At 37.3% G+C, this 17,721-nt stretch overlaps 1 protein-coding gene across 3 annotated transcripts in view; it reads right to left on the bottom strand.

Moving 5' to 3' along the window:
* Magi3 (membrane associated guanylate kinase, WW and PDZ domain containing 3) overlaps positions 1-17,721 on the bottom strand; it is a 261,567-nt gene that overhangs the window by 77,919 nt on the left and 165,927 nt on the right. For all 3 annotated transcript variants that reach the window (XM_045137897.1, XM_004667556.2, XM_004667558.2), the window contains exons 5-6: positions 13,432-13,606; positions 9,589-9,668 (exon numbers count right to left, since the gene is read on the bottom strand). In XM_045137897.1, the coding sequence (XP_044993832.1) occupies positions 9,589-9,668; positions 13,432-13,606 (255 nt within the window). The remainder of the gene's footprint in view (positions 1-9,588; positions 9,669-13,431; positions 13,607-17,721) is intronic.

The raw sequence follows: 17,721 nt of genomic DNA on the forward strand, positions 1-17,721 counted from the left end.
CTTAGCAACATGTACCAAGTACTTAATGAGAAATATCCAAAGATTTCTGGGGTTGGTGGTGCACGCCTTTAATCCCAGGGGGTTTGAGGCCACCCTGAGACTATATAGTGAATTCCAGGTCAACCTGGACTGGAGTGAGACCCTACCTCAAAAAAAAAAACAAAATTAAATTAAAAAATAGAACAAACAAACAAAGAACCTAGAAATATCTGACGAAAAACATTTGGTAGCTATTGTGGTAAAGCCTTGGTAGTGGATGAGATTACCTGAATTGTGAGTCAAGAACAGAACCTTGGGAACACTGCCATCTTAGGGAACGGATGGATAAACAGTCACAAGGAAGGTGTCAAAGACACAGAAGAGAGAGGCATATACCATACTCGCAATGCTTTGTGCATCTGGGAGAAAAAAGGCTACCAAGAGCACCAGCTTAGGCAACTAGATTATGAGTAACCTTAAGAAAAGCAGTTTCACTGAGAAGGCTGGGTCAAACAGAATATGACAGTCAATAGAGAGATTTAAAGTAGAAGGTAGTTATTTTTATTTATATATTACTTATTTATCTGCAAGCAGGCAGAGAGAGAGAAGATGAGTGTACCAGGGCTTCTAGCCACTGCATATATATTCCAGAGGCATGCACCACTTTGTGAATCTGGCTATACGTGGGTACTGGGAAATTGAACCCAGGCTGTTAGTCTTTGCAGGCAAGTATCCTAACCACTAAAGCATCTCTCTAATCCTGAAGGTAGAGTTAACATGAGATAACTTTTTTAAATAGTTAAAGTTTATTTGAAATTGGTTATGAAAATGATAAGAAAATGGGAAGATGAGGGCCCAAACACATTCATTTAATTTTGAGACAGGAAAGACTTAAACTGAGCATCTTTTCCTGTGTTATAAGTGGAAACATTCCCCCCCCCCAAAAAAAAAAAAGTTGATTCAAAAAGAAAAACTATTTTTGGGATATCAAGCAGCTGCCTGGATCTAATGTCTATAAATTTATCCTTTTTTTCTCTTCCCAAAATAGGGTTTTTTCTTATTTAAATGTATGAATTGCAATTGCTTTCCCATGGTGAAGCTCTATTCAGTTGGTAATTTTATCATTTTCTAAGCTCCAAAATGAATTCAACATTCAATTCATTTATAAGCTGTCTTTAGTAAAAATTTAATCTTCTTTCATCACATGAAAAATGGGGTAGGTTGAGAGTAGAATGGATTCCTGATGTTGTATTTTTAAGATAACTACTTAAACCAAAACACTAATTATTTTATTTGAACAGAAGATAAATATGGATATCAATTAAGCCATCAGATAGAGGGTAAAGAAGACGGGGAAAAAAGGGGCAAGTTTTAAAAACTGTAAGATCTTCCTAGAAAATCTTAAAATGTTCAATGGAAGGCAAACAGTATCTTAAAACTATAAAATTGCACATTTAGAATGTTATCATCATTCTCTTTTCAACATCTACTCTGAGCAGAGCACAGTGGAGAATAACAATGGGAATTAAACATAGTCTACCTTGACAACAGTCAACTACTGGACTATTCCTTTCTTGTGGAGGAGACAAGTGCACAGAGAAAGTGGTAAAGGTTGCTTAGCATAAAAGAAAGAGGCTCAAGGTCCTAATCATGGCCTCCTCACCAGATTAAATAAAGGCAATGTCAGAATGTACAGCCCTTATATTAAAGGAGTTTAAATATTCCTAGAATACTGAATGCAATTTTGTTTGTGCCATCTTAAGAATGATATAAACCGGGTGTGATGGCGCATGCCTTTAATCCCAGCACTCGGGAGGCAGAGGTAGGAGGATCGCCGTGAGTTCGAGGCCACCCTGAGACTACATAGTGAATTCCAGGTCAGCCTGAGCTAGAGTGAGACCCTACCTCGAAAAACCACACACACACACACACACACATACACACACACACACACAAAAGAATGATATAATTAGGAAGACCATATAATGCATTTCCAATTTTGAGCATAAACAGAAATACTGTTAATAATTACACTGGGTCAAAAGGAATAGTCTGGGTTAGCCTGGACTAACCAAAATATATAAGTCACTCTCAAGGTAAAGATCACTAGAAGGTACATGCCCATCCTAATTCCTCCCATTCCACACAGAAAAGCTGAGAATTATTTCCAGTTTCTATGTGCCGCCTCACTGTCTTTCCCAAGGGAAAAAGTGTCTTACCTGACTGACAAGCTCTACACAATAAACTCAATATGCTCAGGACTGTGAACTGCTCTGGATGCTGGCCTGACTGCACAGGAGCATCTTAGTCTGTCTTCTAACAAGCCTGTCTAGTGGGAGGAGGCTTGCAGCTGAGCACAAAAGCCAAAGACTGGGTGCTGACTACTGCCTCCTGGGGTAAAATACCAGAAAGCCCACACAGATGCAGACCAATGGCCATGGTCACTCATCAACTAGCATTTGGCCTTAACTGTAGCCCAGATTCTTTTCCCCTTGAAGCCACAGAATCTTACAGAATGAAAGGAAACATTCCCACGGTGTGTGATGGGGGGGAGGAGCTCAGTCAGTAAAGTGCTTGACTTTTTAAAAAAACAATATTGAAAAAATTTTTGTTGTTTATTTTTTATTTATTTGAGAGTGAGAGTGAGAGTGAGAGTGAGAGAGAGAGAGAGAGAGAGAGAGAATGGGTGCACCAGGGCTTTGAGCCACTGCAAACAAACTCCAGATGTGTGCGCTCCCTTGTACATCTGGCTAATGTGGGTCCTGGGGAAGAGAACCTTGAACAGGGGTCCTTAGGCTTCACAGGCAAGTGCTTAACTGCTAAGCCATCTCTCCAGCCCTAAAAAGCAATATTTTATTTATTCATTGGGGGCAGACAGAGACAGAGAATGGGCGTGCCAGTAATCAAATATCTGGAAAACAGTACAGCTTTTTTCCTGTCTTCCTTCCCTTTTCCTTACCTCCTTTAGACTTTTTTCTTCTCTCCCTCTTCCCCTTCCTCTAAACATTAAGTCTCAGCTGAAGGGTTATCCAGATGACTAGGACAACATCTTTGTTCTTAGAAAGACTATGGTATCTGGTTACAATACAATACAGGTGTTGTACCAGAGACAAGTAACATGCTGGAGCCAGAGAAGACAGCACTGAGTTCAGGCATAGCAGAATACACAGAAGGAAGCAAAAGAAATTACACCTTAGATATGAACTTAGACTAATAGGCATGAGTCAGGTGGATACAGAGAACAAGGCTGGTTTCTGGCAAAAGAAATGGGTATTTGACAATGGCAAAGATAAGAATATGTCACATTTATCATGAAAAAACTGAAAAAAAGACAAAATATAGTTCAATTCTAAAAAAATTCTAGTACTTTACCGAAGATTCTGGGTTTTATTTAGCTGATAATGCAAAGTGAGGGAAAAGCAATTATATTTCAAAGTCTCCAAGGGCTTTAAATTTTTTTATAAAAATGTATTCATTTATTTATTTGACAGAGAGAGGGAGAGAGGAAGAGGCAGATAGAGGGAGAGAGAACGGATGTGCCAGGGCCTCCAGGCACTGCAAACAGACTCCAAATGTGTGTGCCACTTTATGCATCTGACTTACCTGGGTCCTGAGGAACTGAACCTGAGTCAGGCTTTGCAGACAAGCACCTTCTGCTTAGCCATCTCTTCAGCCACTAAAAAAAAAAATTTAAAGGCAGCATCTCACAACCGCCTAGGCTGATTTGGAAATCAGTCTGTAGTCCCAGGCTGGCCTTGAACTCTCATAATTCTTCAGTATCAGTCTACAGGTTGCTGGAATTAAAGATGTATACTACCACACCTGACTCAAGGTTTTGATTATTTAGTCGTAGTAAAAAATTTGAACATGTGTCCCCAAGTCACATAATTAGCCATAAATATAAATACTATTCAGCTAATATGTACATAATAAAGCATATGCAAAACTAAATACTTAAAAAAAGTGATGATTAGAACTAGAGAGATGGTTCAGTGGTTAAAGGCACTTGCTTGCAAAGCCTGATGGCCCGGGTTCGATTCCCCAGTACTCATATAAAGCCAGACACACAAAAGTGGCACACGTATCTGGAGTTCGTTTGCAGCAGCAAGAAGCCTGGCATGCTGATACTTTCTCTCTAAAGTAAATAAATATTTTTTAAAGGAGATGACCAAATAACTTTTAGTATTTTGTCTCAATGCCACTGAAAAAAACCTCATATGATAATCTGAAGATTATCCGCTGAACCCTCCCCCCTTTAAAAAAAAAAAACAATTAGCTTGGGCTTGCATGTTTGTGTTATCTTCGATCAGTAACACCTTTGTTCAAAACTCTTAAAGCAACACTTTCATTTGTAGGGGTTAACTTAAAAAATTACATGTTATAATGTATAACTGACCACCAGTAAACTGCATAACTTCACAGTGCCAAGGACAAAACAGCAAGGGTGCCATATGTTCACACCCTAGCCCCAAGATACCTGGGATAGTCCATGGGATAATATGATATTATGGGATGAGTAGGAATTTCTTACCAATCTGTACATAAGGTGGCAGTGAAGTTCATTTTTTATCTTTGATTTCCAATAATGTTATGAAAAATAAGTTCTAATATTTTCTTCTGGTATATACACCAAAAGATCAAGTACCAACATTTTGAAGACCACTGGTATAAAGAATATATTGGAGGGTACAGGAGTAGAAAGGAAGAGATAGAAGAAAAAAAAAAAAACATGACCAAAACAAAACAAAACAAAAAAAAACATGCCTTCATTCCTAGCATGCAAAGGCAGTGCCAGAAGTGCACGCTGGAAGTCAGCCTGTGCTGCAATAGCAAGACTTTTGTGCCCCCAAAACAAAATAGAAAAAGAAAAAAAAACATGGATATAGAAACGAAGATAGTGATACCAAAAAGCAAATGTGGGACGAGGAAGTAGCTCAGAAGAATAATTTCCTAATATGAACAAGATCCTGGGTTCAGAATGCTACAAAAACAATGAAAATAAAAGAAAATTAAAAGTGAATGTACCAAGATATTGTCTTTAATATCTCAGTGATAGGCATATATGTGCTTACTATAATTTTTTCCATTTTCCTATATGTTAGGAATTTTGAATGATAATACATTGGCAAAAAGTGAAAACAAACAAACAAAGTGGACTGAAAACTAAAGAACAGAGCAAGAAGTTCAGAAGAACAAGCGTATTACTAGGCTTTTGGCTTAAATGACTATTGGGATGGTATCTATGACAGAAGGGGGGGAGGAACTGGTGGCAAAAATATCAAATTCAGTTTTAGATATTTACAATAAATATTTTTCTTATTTGAAAGGGAAACACAGAGAAAGGAAGTGAGTATAGGCATGCCTGGATCTCTAGCCACTGCAAGTGAAATGCAGATGAATGCCACTTTATGCATCTAGTTTACGTGGGTACTGAGGGATCAAACCTGAGCTGACAAGCTTTGCAACCAAGTGCTATAACCAGCTTCCTCGTGCCAGTGTTTGGCACACTCTCCTGTTGCTGTTGTCCATCTGAAATTGGCCAGGAGGTGATATCCACCCTCTGTTCATGCCACTGTTTCCCTCTTACATTACAGAGCTTCCCCTCAAAACTGTAAGCCAAAATGCCCCCCACCAAAAAAAAAAAAAACTGCTGTTGGTCAGGTCTTTTCTGCCAGCAATATGAAGCTGACTGCAGTATCTGGCTACAATAAATTCATAATTAAAGCTATAGAAGAAAATGCAGAGAACTGATATAAAACAGAAATTAAGGAACAGGAACAGCAACAAAGATTAGCAAAATAGACTAAGATAAATGCCATATTCACAATGTAGAAGGTCAATTACTAATTTTGCTATCAGCAATACTTTTCTTTTTATTAGTGAATAGTATTTCATTACCTAAATTGCTTATCCATTCTCCTGTTGATGGATATTTGGATGTTTCCAATTTGAATTACTCTGACTAAAGCTGGCTACCATGATTTTTCTTATAAAGTCATTTGGAGACACATTTTCATTTCCATTGAGACAGTACTCCAAGGAAACTGCCAAAAGTTCTCTGAAATGTTCACATGATTTTATATCCCCACCAACAATAAAGTTCTAGTTGCTGTCAAGTCCCACCACTCTTTGGTACCATGTGTATATTTAACTTTGGTCCACACTGTAGGGATGATTCTCAAAATCCTACTTTGTTTTTATCTTTTTAAAAATTAAGTACTATAGTCCTGGGTTCCTCTTTCTAATTATGAAAGACATATTTTGAGAAAGTAGAAAGAAGAAAGAAGAAAAGCTTTCAAGCTGAGAGAGATTCCAAGATCATTTGACCCTTTTAAAATGATAACTTTATTACAGTGTAAGTTTAGGTATATAATTCAATAACTTTTAATGATTTACTGAGTTGTAAATCACTACTACAGTCCTCTTTTATGTATTTCCACGACTATAATAAGATCCTATATGCTATTTATAATCTCTATTCCCATAGACAACCTGTAGCCTATTTGCTGTTTTTATAGATCTGCTTATTCTCAACATTCTATATAAGTTGGTCTTTTGTGTCTAATTTCTTTTACTTAAAATAACATATTTGAGGTTAACATATGTATAGTATTTTAATCCTTCTCATTGCTGAGTAGATGTTCAGGAGTAGAATTACTACATCATATGACAGATAAATTTATATTTAACTTTTCAAGAAACTATCAAACTGGTTTCCATAGTAGCTGCATCACTGTGCACAGTGGCATGTAAGGGTACTATTTCTTTCCGTCGTTCTGTGTATTTATTACTCCCTGTCATTCTAGTGGGTACACATGATAGCTCACTGTTGCTTTAATTTGCAAAGCATTCTAACAAAAATATTTTCAGCACTTTTTTCCTGTGTGCATTGGTCATTTTTATATCTTCTTTGGTAAAATGTCTACTTAAATAAGTTGTCCATTTTTTAAATTTGCCTGTTTGACTTCTTATAAAACAGATCTTTATCTATTCTGATCAGAATTCCTTTGTTATATATCTAAGTATTACAAAATCTGTGACTGGTCTATTAACTTCCCTTTTTTTTTTCCAGTGCTGGAAACTGGATGTACGTCCTTGAGCATGCTAAGAAAGTACTCTTCCATTGTGCTATGGCCATAACTCCTTTAAAAACTGCTCTTGGGGCTGGAGAGGATGCTCAGCGGTTAAGGCGCTTTCCTGTAAAAGCCTAAGGATCAGGGTTCAATTCCCTAGTATTCATGTAAAGCCAGATGTACAGAGTGGCTACAGGCCTTGACATGTCCATTTTCTCTATTTGTCTCCTTCTTCCTTCCTTCCCTTTCTTTCTTCTTTCTCTCTCTCAAGTAAATAAATAAAAATTTTATTATGTTTTATTTTTAAAAGTTTACTATTTTGAGATAAGAGTCTTACTAAGCTGTTGAAACTGGCCTTGAATTTGAGATCCTTCTGCCTTAGCCTCCTGAGTAGCTAGAATTATTGGTCTGTTACTTTCCTGAGAGTTATCTTTTTTTTTTTTTTAATGTTGAGCCCTAGGTCTTTATTTATTTTTTATATTTTTTTGTTCACTTTTATTTATTTATTTGAGAGTGACAGGGAGAGAGAGAGGCAAATAGAAAGAGAGAGAGAATGAGCACACCAGGGCCTCCAGCCACTGCCAACGAACTCCAGACGTGTACGCCCCCTTGTGTATCTGGCTAACATGGGTCCTGGGGAATGGAGCCTTGAACTGGGGTCCTCAGGCTTTACAGGCAAGCGCTTAACCACTAAGCCATCTCTCCAGCCTTTGAGAGTTATCTTTTATTGAACAGAAATTTAAAGCTTGTTTAGTTTGCACATAATATCAATTTTTCTTCTACACTTCTATTTATAGCCTGTTAGCCATGCAAACACTCTCCTGTACATTCATGTAAGTTTCAAGGTTTGAATTTTATGATTAGACATTTTGTCCACCTTAAATTGGAAGATCACTTTTGTTTTATTTCTTTCTTTTATAGTGTTAAGGATGGATCTCAGGGTCTTATGCTTCCAATTGCTACATGTTTCTGCATCATTTGTTAAAGACACTGTCCTCAGTGAACTGATTTTTGTACCTTGGTAGCAAATCAAGTGACCAGATATGTATGCATATATTTCAGGACTCTGTTGTTACACTGATCTGTATTTGTCCTCATGCCATATTATGTCTTAATTATTGTCACTTTAACGTTAGTCTTCAAATATGGTAGCTTATGCACTCTAACAAACCTAAGAAAGATACCTTATTGGCTGAAGAGATGGCTTAGCAATTAAGTGCTTGCCTGTGAAGCCTAAGGACCCCGGTTTGACATTCCATTCCCCAAGACCCACGTAAACCAGATGCACAAGGTGGTGCATGCATCTGGAGTTTGTTTGCAGTGGCTGGAGGCCTTGGTGCGCCCATTCTCTATCTGCCTCTTTCTCTGTCTGTCTGTCGTTCTCAAATAAATAAATAAAAATAAACAATAACAACAACAAAAAGAAAGATACCTTATAGTTAAGAACATGTCTGATTTACTGCATATTATTTTATTTATTCTAATGGTTTGTCTTTAGGACACATATTTAAAAAGAGTAGACGGTTTTTGGTTCATCTGCTTTGTTTTTGTTTTTTTGAGACAAAGTCTACGTAGTTCTGGTTGGCCTAGAACCTGGTATGTAGGCCGAGACTGGCCTTCAGCTTACTGTGATCCTTCTGCTTTGGACTTCCATATAGTGGGAATACAAGCATGAGCCACCATGCCCTGCTTTTTACTCTTGTATTTTCATTTTTTGGTTTTTCAAGGTAGGGTTTCATGATAGCTCAGGCTGACCTGAAATTTACTATGTAATCTCAGGGTGGCCTTGAACTCACGGGGATCCTCCTACCTATGCCTCCCAAGTGCTAGGATTAAATGTGTGTGCCACTACGCCTGGCTTCTTTCTTTTCTTAAAAAAAAAAAAAAAAGTATTTATGTATTTGGGGGGAGAGGAATAGATGAAGGGAGGGGGGAGGGAGAAAGGAAGAAAATATGAGTATGAATGGATATTCCAGGGTCTTTTAGGTACACATGAACTCTAGATGCATGTACCACTTGGTGCATCTGGCTTTACGTGAGTACTGGAGAATTGGACCCAGACCAGCAGGTTTTACAAACACATGCTTTTAACCACGGAGCCATCTCCTCAACCCAACATATTTTCTTATTTTCTTTTTTCTTTTTTTTTTTTTTTTTTGGTTTTCAAGGTAGGGTCTCACTCTAGCCCAGGCTGACCTGGAATTCACTATGGAGTCTCAGGGTGGCCTCAAACTCATGGCAATCCTCCTACCTCTGCCTCCCAAGGGCTGGGATTAAAGGCGTGTGCCACCACACCCGCCATATTTTCTTTTTAAGAAAAAGATTTGTAATCCCCACAAAGGAGGTAAAAATGTTCCTATAAAACTATATATATTAACATAATTAGCATAGTCAGTTGATTATGACTTCCATCATCAACTACTTCTGTGCTTATGAATATTATTATTTGTTTAGTGTTTGGGGAAACTCATTATTGAAGGGAGAAGAGTAAGGTTTAAGAAGACAAGCAAGACATGAAAAGAGTTTGAATCTCTACCTCCATCTTCACAGTCTTCAGGGGCTTTGGCTTTCTTACAGAGACGAGGATCCAACCAGGTGGTTGTCTTGGTATTGTGGCTGTGGAATAAAGATCTCAATTAGAAATAGCAAAATAAAAGGAGAGAAGTACTGCAAAAGCAAAGATTGAAAACAACTAAAAAGTATAAGACACGGGAACATTTATCTCCTACACCCTCCATTCGTATACCACAGGTTCAAAAATCCCAGTGTTCTCATTCTCAGGCTGTGACTTTAAAACTGCCATTCAGAAAAGGTAATGCCAGAGGCACGAATTTGAGAATGAAGACCTGAAAGAGTATCAAATGCCAAATGCAGACTAACATACTTATTTAAGTAGTCAAAAATGTTTCAAAGGATGGGCACATAGCTACATGCTGTGCATTATCTAGCTGGCACAGCGGCACTGAAAACCTTGTTTGCTTGTTGAGTAAATTCCCTTCTCCTTTCCTTCAAAAATACTGTATTTTTTAAAATATCTATAATATGTATACACAGTGCTAAGGGCTAAAAATATAGAGACAACTGATCAGTTAAGAGCTTCTATCCTTGCAAGGACTCTAAAATAAAACAGAGTAACATAAGGACTTTCAAAGTGTCTGTTTCTACAGCATCTACGTAAAAACAGTGGGCACTGTTAAACTCCACTGGCTAAAACTTCATTTTCAGAAGCACAGCCCACAAAGGTGGCGGGGGTGGTGGTGGTGGTGACAGTTCCTTTCACCACTCCCCACATTCCCAAAACTTCCAAATCTTTTATTGATGAAATCACAAATAAAATGATGAGTTCAATTTTCAAAACACTAATGTGCTGAGAAGACTGGAATCATTAAGGGATGCCATTGGCTTCACTGGTCTCAGTGCTCTGTACACCCATTACACCTTTCTAAGCATGCCAGAGATGGTGGCAGAAAGCAGTGTGTTTCATTGCATTACAGGTCACAGCCAGTCAGCTGCAGGTCAGGGCACCATGCAATAAGCAGAACATTAAAGCAAATGTATTACACTGCAGAGCAGACCATCACTGTTGAAAGCTTCTGAAATACAAGGACATTACAGAGAAAAATGTTTCTGAAGGAAATATAAATTAAAGCTATTATTGTACTACGAGGATAATAATATGAAAAAATTATCTTCTTGTCTTTAACAGAGATAAACACAGTAATCTCTACCTTGTCTACTATTAGAGAACAAAGCCAATGGTCTCAAGAAAGTTCATCTTCTAATCCTTCTCTAACCCCTCAGCTACTTGCAGCTATCTAGCCATTGTCAGGTATGACAGGAGTTGGTAGAACATGGCATGTGTGTCTTCTAAATAATGGGTAATCTGTGTAGGCAAACCTGAGAGTATTTTAGAAAGTCTATACTATTCATTCTGTCACAAAGAGGATCTCCCTAAAATAAAACCAGTTAAATCAAATTTAGCAAAATGCAAGTGATCAGGATTCAAACAAGACTAGAACACAGATGGTTGGAAAACAAAACACCACACCACAGGAATAGCTTGCTAAATCAAACGCAACATTTTGACTTGAGAAAAGCTTGACTTGGGCTCTACCAATCCAAACTTTCATTTGCTATGTTAGCGGATATTGGTAATCTTCTAAGATTCTATTCAGTATTCCCCATGGGAAAGATATGCTCACAAGTGGCTGTTCCTAAACTGTAGTAATTAAACATTATGGATCTACATAAAGGAAGATTCTTTGCTCACAGTTGCATATTTTTATAGAAGCTGTTAACATACATGTACCAAAGTGAAACACAGATTAACCGTATTAGTTACAGCAAACAAGCCTGCTTTATCTACCAGTAAGCATTCACCTGTACTCTGGATAGCAACACTTTATCCAACCTATGACTTGCAAAAGCTTCCCTGTGTTATAGGCTGTCCTTCCACTCAGCTGGTTGCTTTGTGCAGAAGTTTGAAAGCTTGTAGTTCATTTTGTCATTGTCTTTGCTTTAACTGCTAGTGATTTTAGTGTTATATTCAGAAGTCCTTGCCGGACACAAAGTCAAGTCCTTGTCAAATCCAAAGTCATTAAATTTCCCCCCACATATTCATTTAGAAGTTTTAGGCTCAGTTCTTATATTTACATCTTTAACATACTTAAGTAATATTTAACTATAGACATTTCTTCCATAAATTGTCCCCTATAATTCCTATTTCAAGGTGAAGTATTATCAGACTTAATGTTTTATAACTTGTTTCTTATGATCTTAGCCACTTCTAGTCACTCTACATCTTATTGCAGAGTTTAATTTTAATTTAGTTATAAATTGTCCTTGAAAAATTTATTAAATTGTCCATATAGAAAAATATACCTGGCTGTGTATATATTATGTAAATCAAGCCCCTAATAATTATATGCATGCACTCAAAATCTACGTCATTAAAACACTTGACTCCTGCTTGGTATAACAAGATGCTCACCCTGTGGGAAAAATGTGGATTTGGGACCACTTGAAGAAGATTCAAGTCTCCCACCATAAACTGACCCCTGAATGTATATTCTTTGAATGTCATGCACAGCCCTCAGTATTTACACTCTTACTTGTATTCTGCAACTTTATTACAGTAATATTCTATTCCTGAACACATTGCTTTACAGATGAGAATTACAGGTGCATGAGAATATAAAAATTCTTCATAATGAGCTTTGAATAAATTATTTACATAATATTCTCTGGCGCAAGCAACATCCAATTTTAGTTTGATCTAATCATGTAGCATTCAATATCTCTATGAATATATTAGTAGTGATTTTCCATAAAATGTTAAAAAAATTTTTATTTGAGAGAGTGAGACAGAGGCAGATATATATATATGTATGTGTGTGTGTATATATATATATATATGTATACACACACACACACACACATCATACATATACACACATATACATATATGGAGAGAGAGAGACAGAGACAAACAATGGCTACATCAGGGCCTCCAGCCACTGCAAACCTACTCCAGGTGCATGTGCCACCTTGTACATCTGGCTTTATGTGGGTACTGGGGAACTGATCCTGGGTACACAGACTTTGCAGGCAAGCACCTTAACTGCTAAGCCATCTTTCCAGCCCCATAAAAAGACTTTTAAAGTTTTATTTTTGTGCATTTCTGTTGTACCAATTACTCTGAGGACTGGTCAGTGACATTTTCCTATGATATTACTTAACTGTTTGACTATATCAAACCCAAACTCTAAGACCAATGTAAAGCTCAGATAATAACATGCCCCTATTTCATAGTAACTCCTGAAATGCTCATTAAAATGAACAGTCTACCTAAACATTCGAAAGTTTAAGAAAAGCAAAGCAAAGCAAAGCATCCTTTATTTCTTTCATTTTTCATTAGTGAAGAACTTATTTTTAATCCTCCTGCTTCTAAAACCAGAGGCCTAAAACACCATTTCTTTGTCCAAGTCAAATAAAAATGAAATTTCATCCAGGGAAATACTTAAATTAAGAATCAACTGCTATGGCTGGAGAGATGGCTTAGCAGTTAAGGCACTTCCCTGCAAAGCCTAGCAACCTGGGTTTGATTTCCCCAACACCTACATAAAGCGAGATGCACAAAGTGGCTCATGCATCTGGAGTTTGTTGCAGTGGCTAGAGGCCCTGGCACACCCATTCTCCCTCTTTACACATATATACATACATAAGAATCAATTGTTACTAATAAAAATATTTTTAAAGAAAGAAAAATAAATGAAAGCCTTGAGAAAAATGGTACAAATAACCAAACTAAGGTTAAAAAACATTTCAGACAATGCTAGCAGTGACAGGCACACTGGAGGAGATGCAAACATTCACTTACTCAATGAAGTAGATCATTCCTGTGTCAGTGTAGGCCATTTCCCAGTTTTTTGGCAGTGGTTCCAGATTCTCATCTCTCATCATATAATTTCTGAAGTCCATGGAGCTATTTGTCTGGTTATAACTTGGAACAGTCTTCATCCAATCAGATGATTCAGAATGCCTCTCTCTGTTTTCTGCCATTGTTCAAAACAGAATAGCATAAACAGTAGGTAAAGTTGTACTTATTTTGAACAATTCTTCAAAGTTCTAAGTGCATATGAATGCATACACAATATCTGAAGATTTCCTTGGTTATTATGTCTACATTCTTTGATAAATTTCAAAATAAGAAACATATTCAATTTCGCTTTCTAATTAACATCAACTATATAGTTGTTCTGATGCTAGTCTAGGAAAGTAGCAAAAAACCCAAAACAACAACAAAAATCCCTTCAGAAATAGTTCAGTATAAATTCAATAGCAGCAGCAGTAGCAATAGTAGCACTTAATCCTGCTATATGTCAAGCTCTATTTTAAATGCTTAACATATGTTAACACATGATACACATAGCAACCCAACTACACTATTGTTCGCTTACAGACTAAGAAAATTTAGCCACAGAGAGGTTAACTTAGTCAAGGTTATACAGCCACCAAACAGCAAAGCTAGGATTTGAATCTAAGTAGTCCTTAATCTTAACTCATATACTAAGCTGCTTCATATACTGTATATTTATTTATTTGCAAGCAGAGCAAGACAGAGAAACAGAGAGTAGGCACGCCACTGCAAACCAACTCCAGATGCATGTGCTACTTTGTGCATCTGGTTTTATATGGGTACTGAGGAATCAAACCCAGGTCACTAGGCTTTGCAGAAAAGTGCCTTAACCACTGAGAAATCTCTCCAGCCCCTGCTTCCTGTTTTTTAACACAGGTGTTTAAATATTTTATTTAAAAATTATACTCAAGAGTCTTCCTACTGTTAAATATAATTCTCTGGAAATACTAAAATGCTCTAGATTAGCCAGCCAATACTCTATCAAATATGGGATAGGGGTTCATGAGGCCCACCCCTCCTAGGAAGTGGATACAATGCACTGTGCACAATGCATCCAAACAAACTGACTTCTTTGCTGGTGTTGCTGTCTGAATATTCCATTCGGATGGAATTAAATGGGTACTCCTATTTTACTGCATTTGAGCTTATAGTTCCCTTTGTTGTTATTCTTACAGATATTTTGAGTTTCCTCATTTGTTTCAAGTCTTTTCTGTCATTTTATCTGAAACTTCAAACTCTGACCACCACTACTTTTTCACTACCTTCTCCTCTGATTTCTTTTTTTAAAACCTTAACACACTCTATATGTTACTCAATTATGTCCAGCTATGACTCTCCCATCAGAAAGCAGACCATGCGGAAATGAGCATTTCTATGTTTTGTTCATCACTATTTATTCCTAATATTTAGAACAAGCACAGCATTGAGTAGCCTAGAAGATGATCAATACCTATGTGTTAAATGAATAAAAGAGTAAAGGCACAGTTTATTTTCTATGCAGAAAATGTAACCAAAATTAAAAGTTATGCAATGAAGAAATCAATCTGGAAGTAGGTTATATTTATGGAAATAAGCATGCTGGCAAAAGCAACACAACAATATGATTCCTAACACCTTACTCAATATAATTCCAGTGATTGAGTAAGGAAGTTTGCTTAATAGTCAGTAACTTGGGAAAATTTTAGTGATGTCATAACATATGTCATCCTATTACATATTAGAATTTTTTAGGATTAATTCTTTAGCTAGATATAAAACAATACAGATACTGGTATATTCAAATTATTACCTACACTACCCTGTTCTTATTTTCACTCCTGAACAATTTTCTGATTTCTTTTTCATTTTTATTTTTTGGCAGTACTGGGGATTGAATCTAGGGCCTCACATTTCAGGCAAGTACCTATCACTGAGCTATATTCCCAGTTTCTTAAAAAAAAAAAAAATTTTCTTGGGCTGGAGAGATGACTTAGTGGTTAAGGCACTTGCCTGAGAAGCTAAAGACCCAGGTTCAATTCCCCAGGACCCACATAAGCTAGATGCACAAGGTGACACATGTACCTGGAGTTTGTTTGCAGTGGATAGAGGCCCTGACATGCCTATTTTCTCTTGCCCAGGCTGACCTGGAATTCACTATGTAGTCTCAGGGTGGCCTCAAATTCATGGCAATCCTCCTACCTCTGCCTCTCAAGTGCTGGGATTAAAGGTGTGCATCACCATGACTGGCTTTTAAAAAATATTTTTAAATTAAAAAAATATTTTAAAAAATATTTATTTATTTGCAAGTGGGGAGAAATAAAGACAAAAGAGACAGACAGAAAGAATGGGTGTGCCAGGGCCTCCAGTCTTTTAAAATTAAATTAAATTTTATTTATTAAAGAGAGAGAGAGAACATGAATGGGTGCATCAGGGCCTCTGGCCACTGCAAATGAACTCCAGACACATGTGCCCCCCTGTGCATCTGGCTTACGTAAGTCCTGGGGACTGAACCAGGGTCCTTAGGCTTTGCAGGCAAGTGCCTTAAGTGCTAACCAGTCTCTCCAGCCCAGACACCAACTTTTTAAAAATGGGATTCTACTTCTTAAAAATAACAGATAAAACATAATTCCCCCAACTTTGAGCAAGGTAATAATTATACTATAACCTGCTCAGAAAAGTTGAAGTGATTTTAAACAGATATTTTGTTATTATTTTTTTTAATTTTTTGTTTATTTATTTATTTATTTGAGAGTGACAGAGACAGAAAAAGGCAGAGAGAGATAGAGAGAGGGGAGAGAATGGGCGCACCAGGGCCTCCAGCCACTGCAAATGAACTCCAGATGCGTGCGCCCCCTTGTGCATCTGGCTAACGTGGGTCCTGGAGAATTAAGCCTTGAACCGGGGTCCTTCGGCTTCACAGGCAAGTGCTTAACCACTAAGCCATCTCTCCAGCCCTTGTTATTATTTTATTTAAACATCATAACTATTTTCTTTTGGCTTAGAAATATATAACTAAATTTAAGTCTTCTGTGGTGTCTATGAACAAAAGATAGTTAATAAGCTACCTCCCACACACTGTTAAGACATACTCCCTTTACATATTAACATTATAGAATATGAAACATCTGGTTTAACAACTGGCTTACAAGAGAAGTATACACTACAGAGATGACAGGCAGGTTTATCTCCTGGGGAACTCAGTAATCACTGAAAGGCACTGCACTAGAAGGTAGAAAATAGTATTTGTTTTCTCTTAAAAATCAACAAGAAGGCTGGAGAGATTGCTTAGTGGTTAAGCGCTTGCCTGTGAAGCCTAAGGACCCCGGTTCAAGGCTCGAGTTCTCAGGACCCACGTTAGCCAGATGCACAAGGGGGCACACACATCAGGAGTTCGTTTGCAGTAGATGAAGACCCTGGCATGCCCATTCTCTCTCTCTCTCTGCCTCTTTCTCTCTTTATCTGGTGCTCTCAAATAAATAAATAAAAATGAACAAAAAAATTTAAAAAAAAATCAACAACATGTAAATTCCCATATTGGGCCAGATTATCAGCTTTAAATCATTTGGATTTTAAAATATTAACAGATGTAATTTTGTAGGATAGTAAAGTTGACAAAATTCAAAGGTGTAATGTGATAATGCTTTCCTTTAATAAACTCTAACAAATTAGATATAAATTCATCTAAACTGTGTGTGTGTGTGTGTGTGTGTGCACGCGCACACGTGCTCGCATGTGCATGTAGGCAAACACATGCAGCAGCACATGTGTAGGGCTTAGAGGACAACTTTAGATGGGGGTCCTTGGCTTCTACCCTGTTTGAGGCAGGGTCCCTCTGTTGCTCACTGCTGCATATACCAAACAAGCTCGCCTGAGCTTCTGGGATTGTCCTATGTCCACCTTCCATCTCACAGTATGTGAGGGAAGATTACAGATACTGTTGTGTCTGGCTTTTATATGGGTTCTGGGGGTCCAAAGTTAAATACTTACACTTGAGTGACAAGTACTTTACCCACCAAACTATCTCCCAGCCCTCTTTTATACACAAATTCAGTGGTTTGAGTAAGAGTGTGAATTGAGTAATTCACTTAACATTAAACGTAATTATGTGGCAAGTTAGGACAATGCATAGAACATCATCTGAGAAAGGAATAAACAATGAATGCCTTAATGCAATAAATACACAGAGAAAATCTTTATGGCCAATGAAGAAAAACATTAAGGAAGACATGGAGGTAGGTTGCAAAACTGAAAACATGGTCAATATTTTTTATT

This window comes from Jaculus jaculus, chromosome 19 (assembly GCF_020740685.1).
Source record: "Jaculus jaculus isolate mJacJac1 chromosome 19, mJacJac1.mat.Y.cur, whole genome shotgun sequence".
Lineage (NCBI taxonomy): Eukaryota > Metazoa > Chordata > Mammalia > Rodentia > Dipodidae > Jaculus > Jaculus jaculus.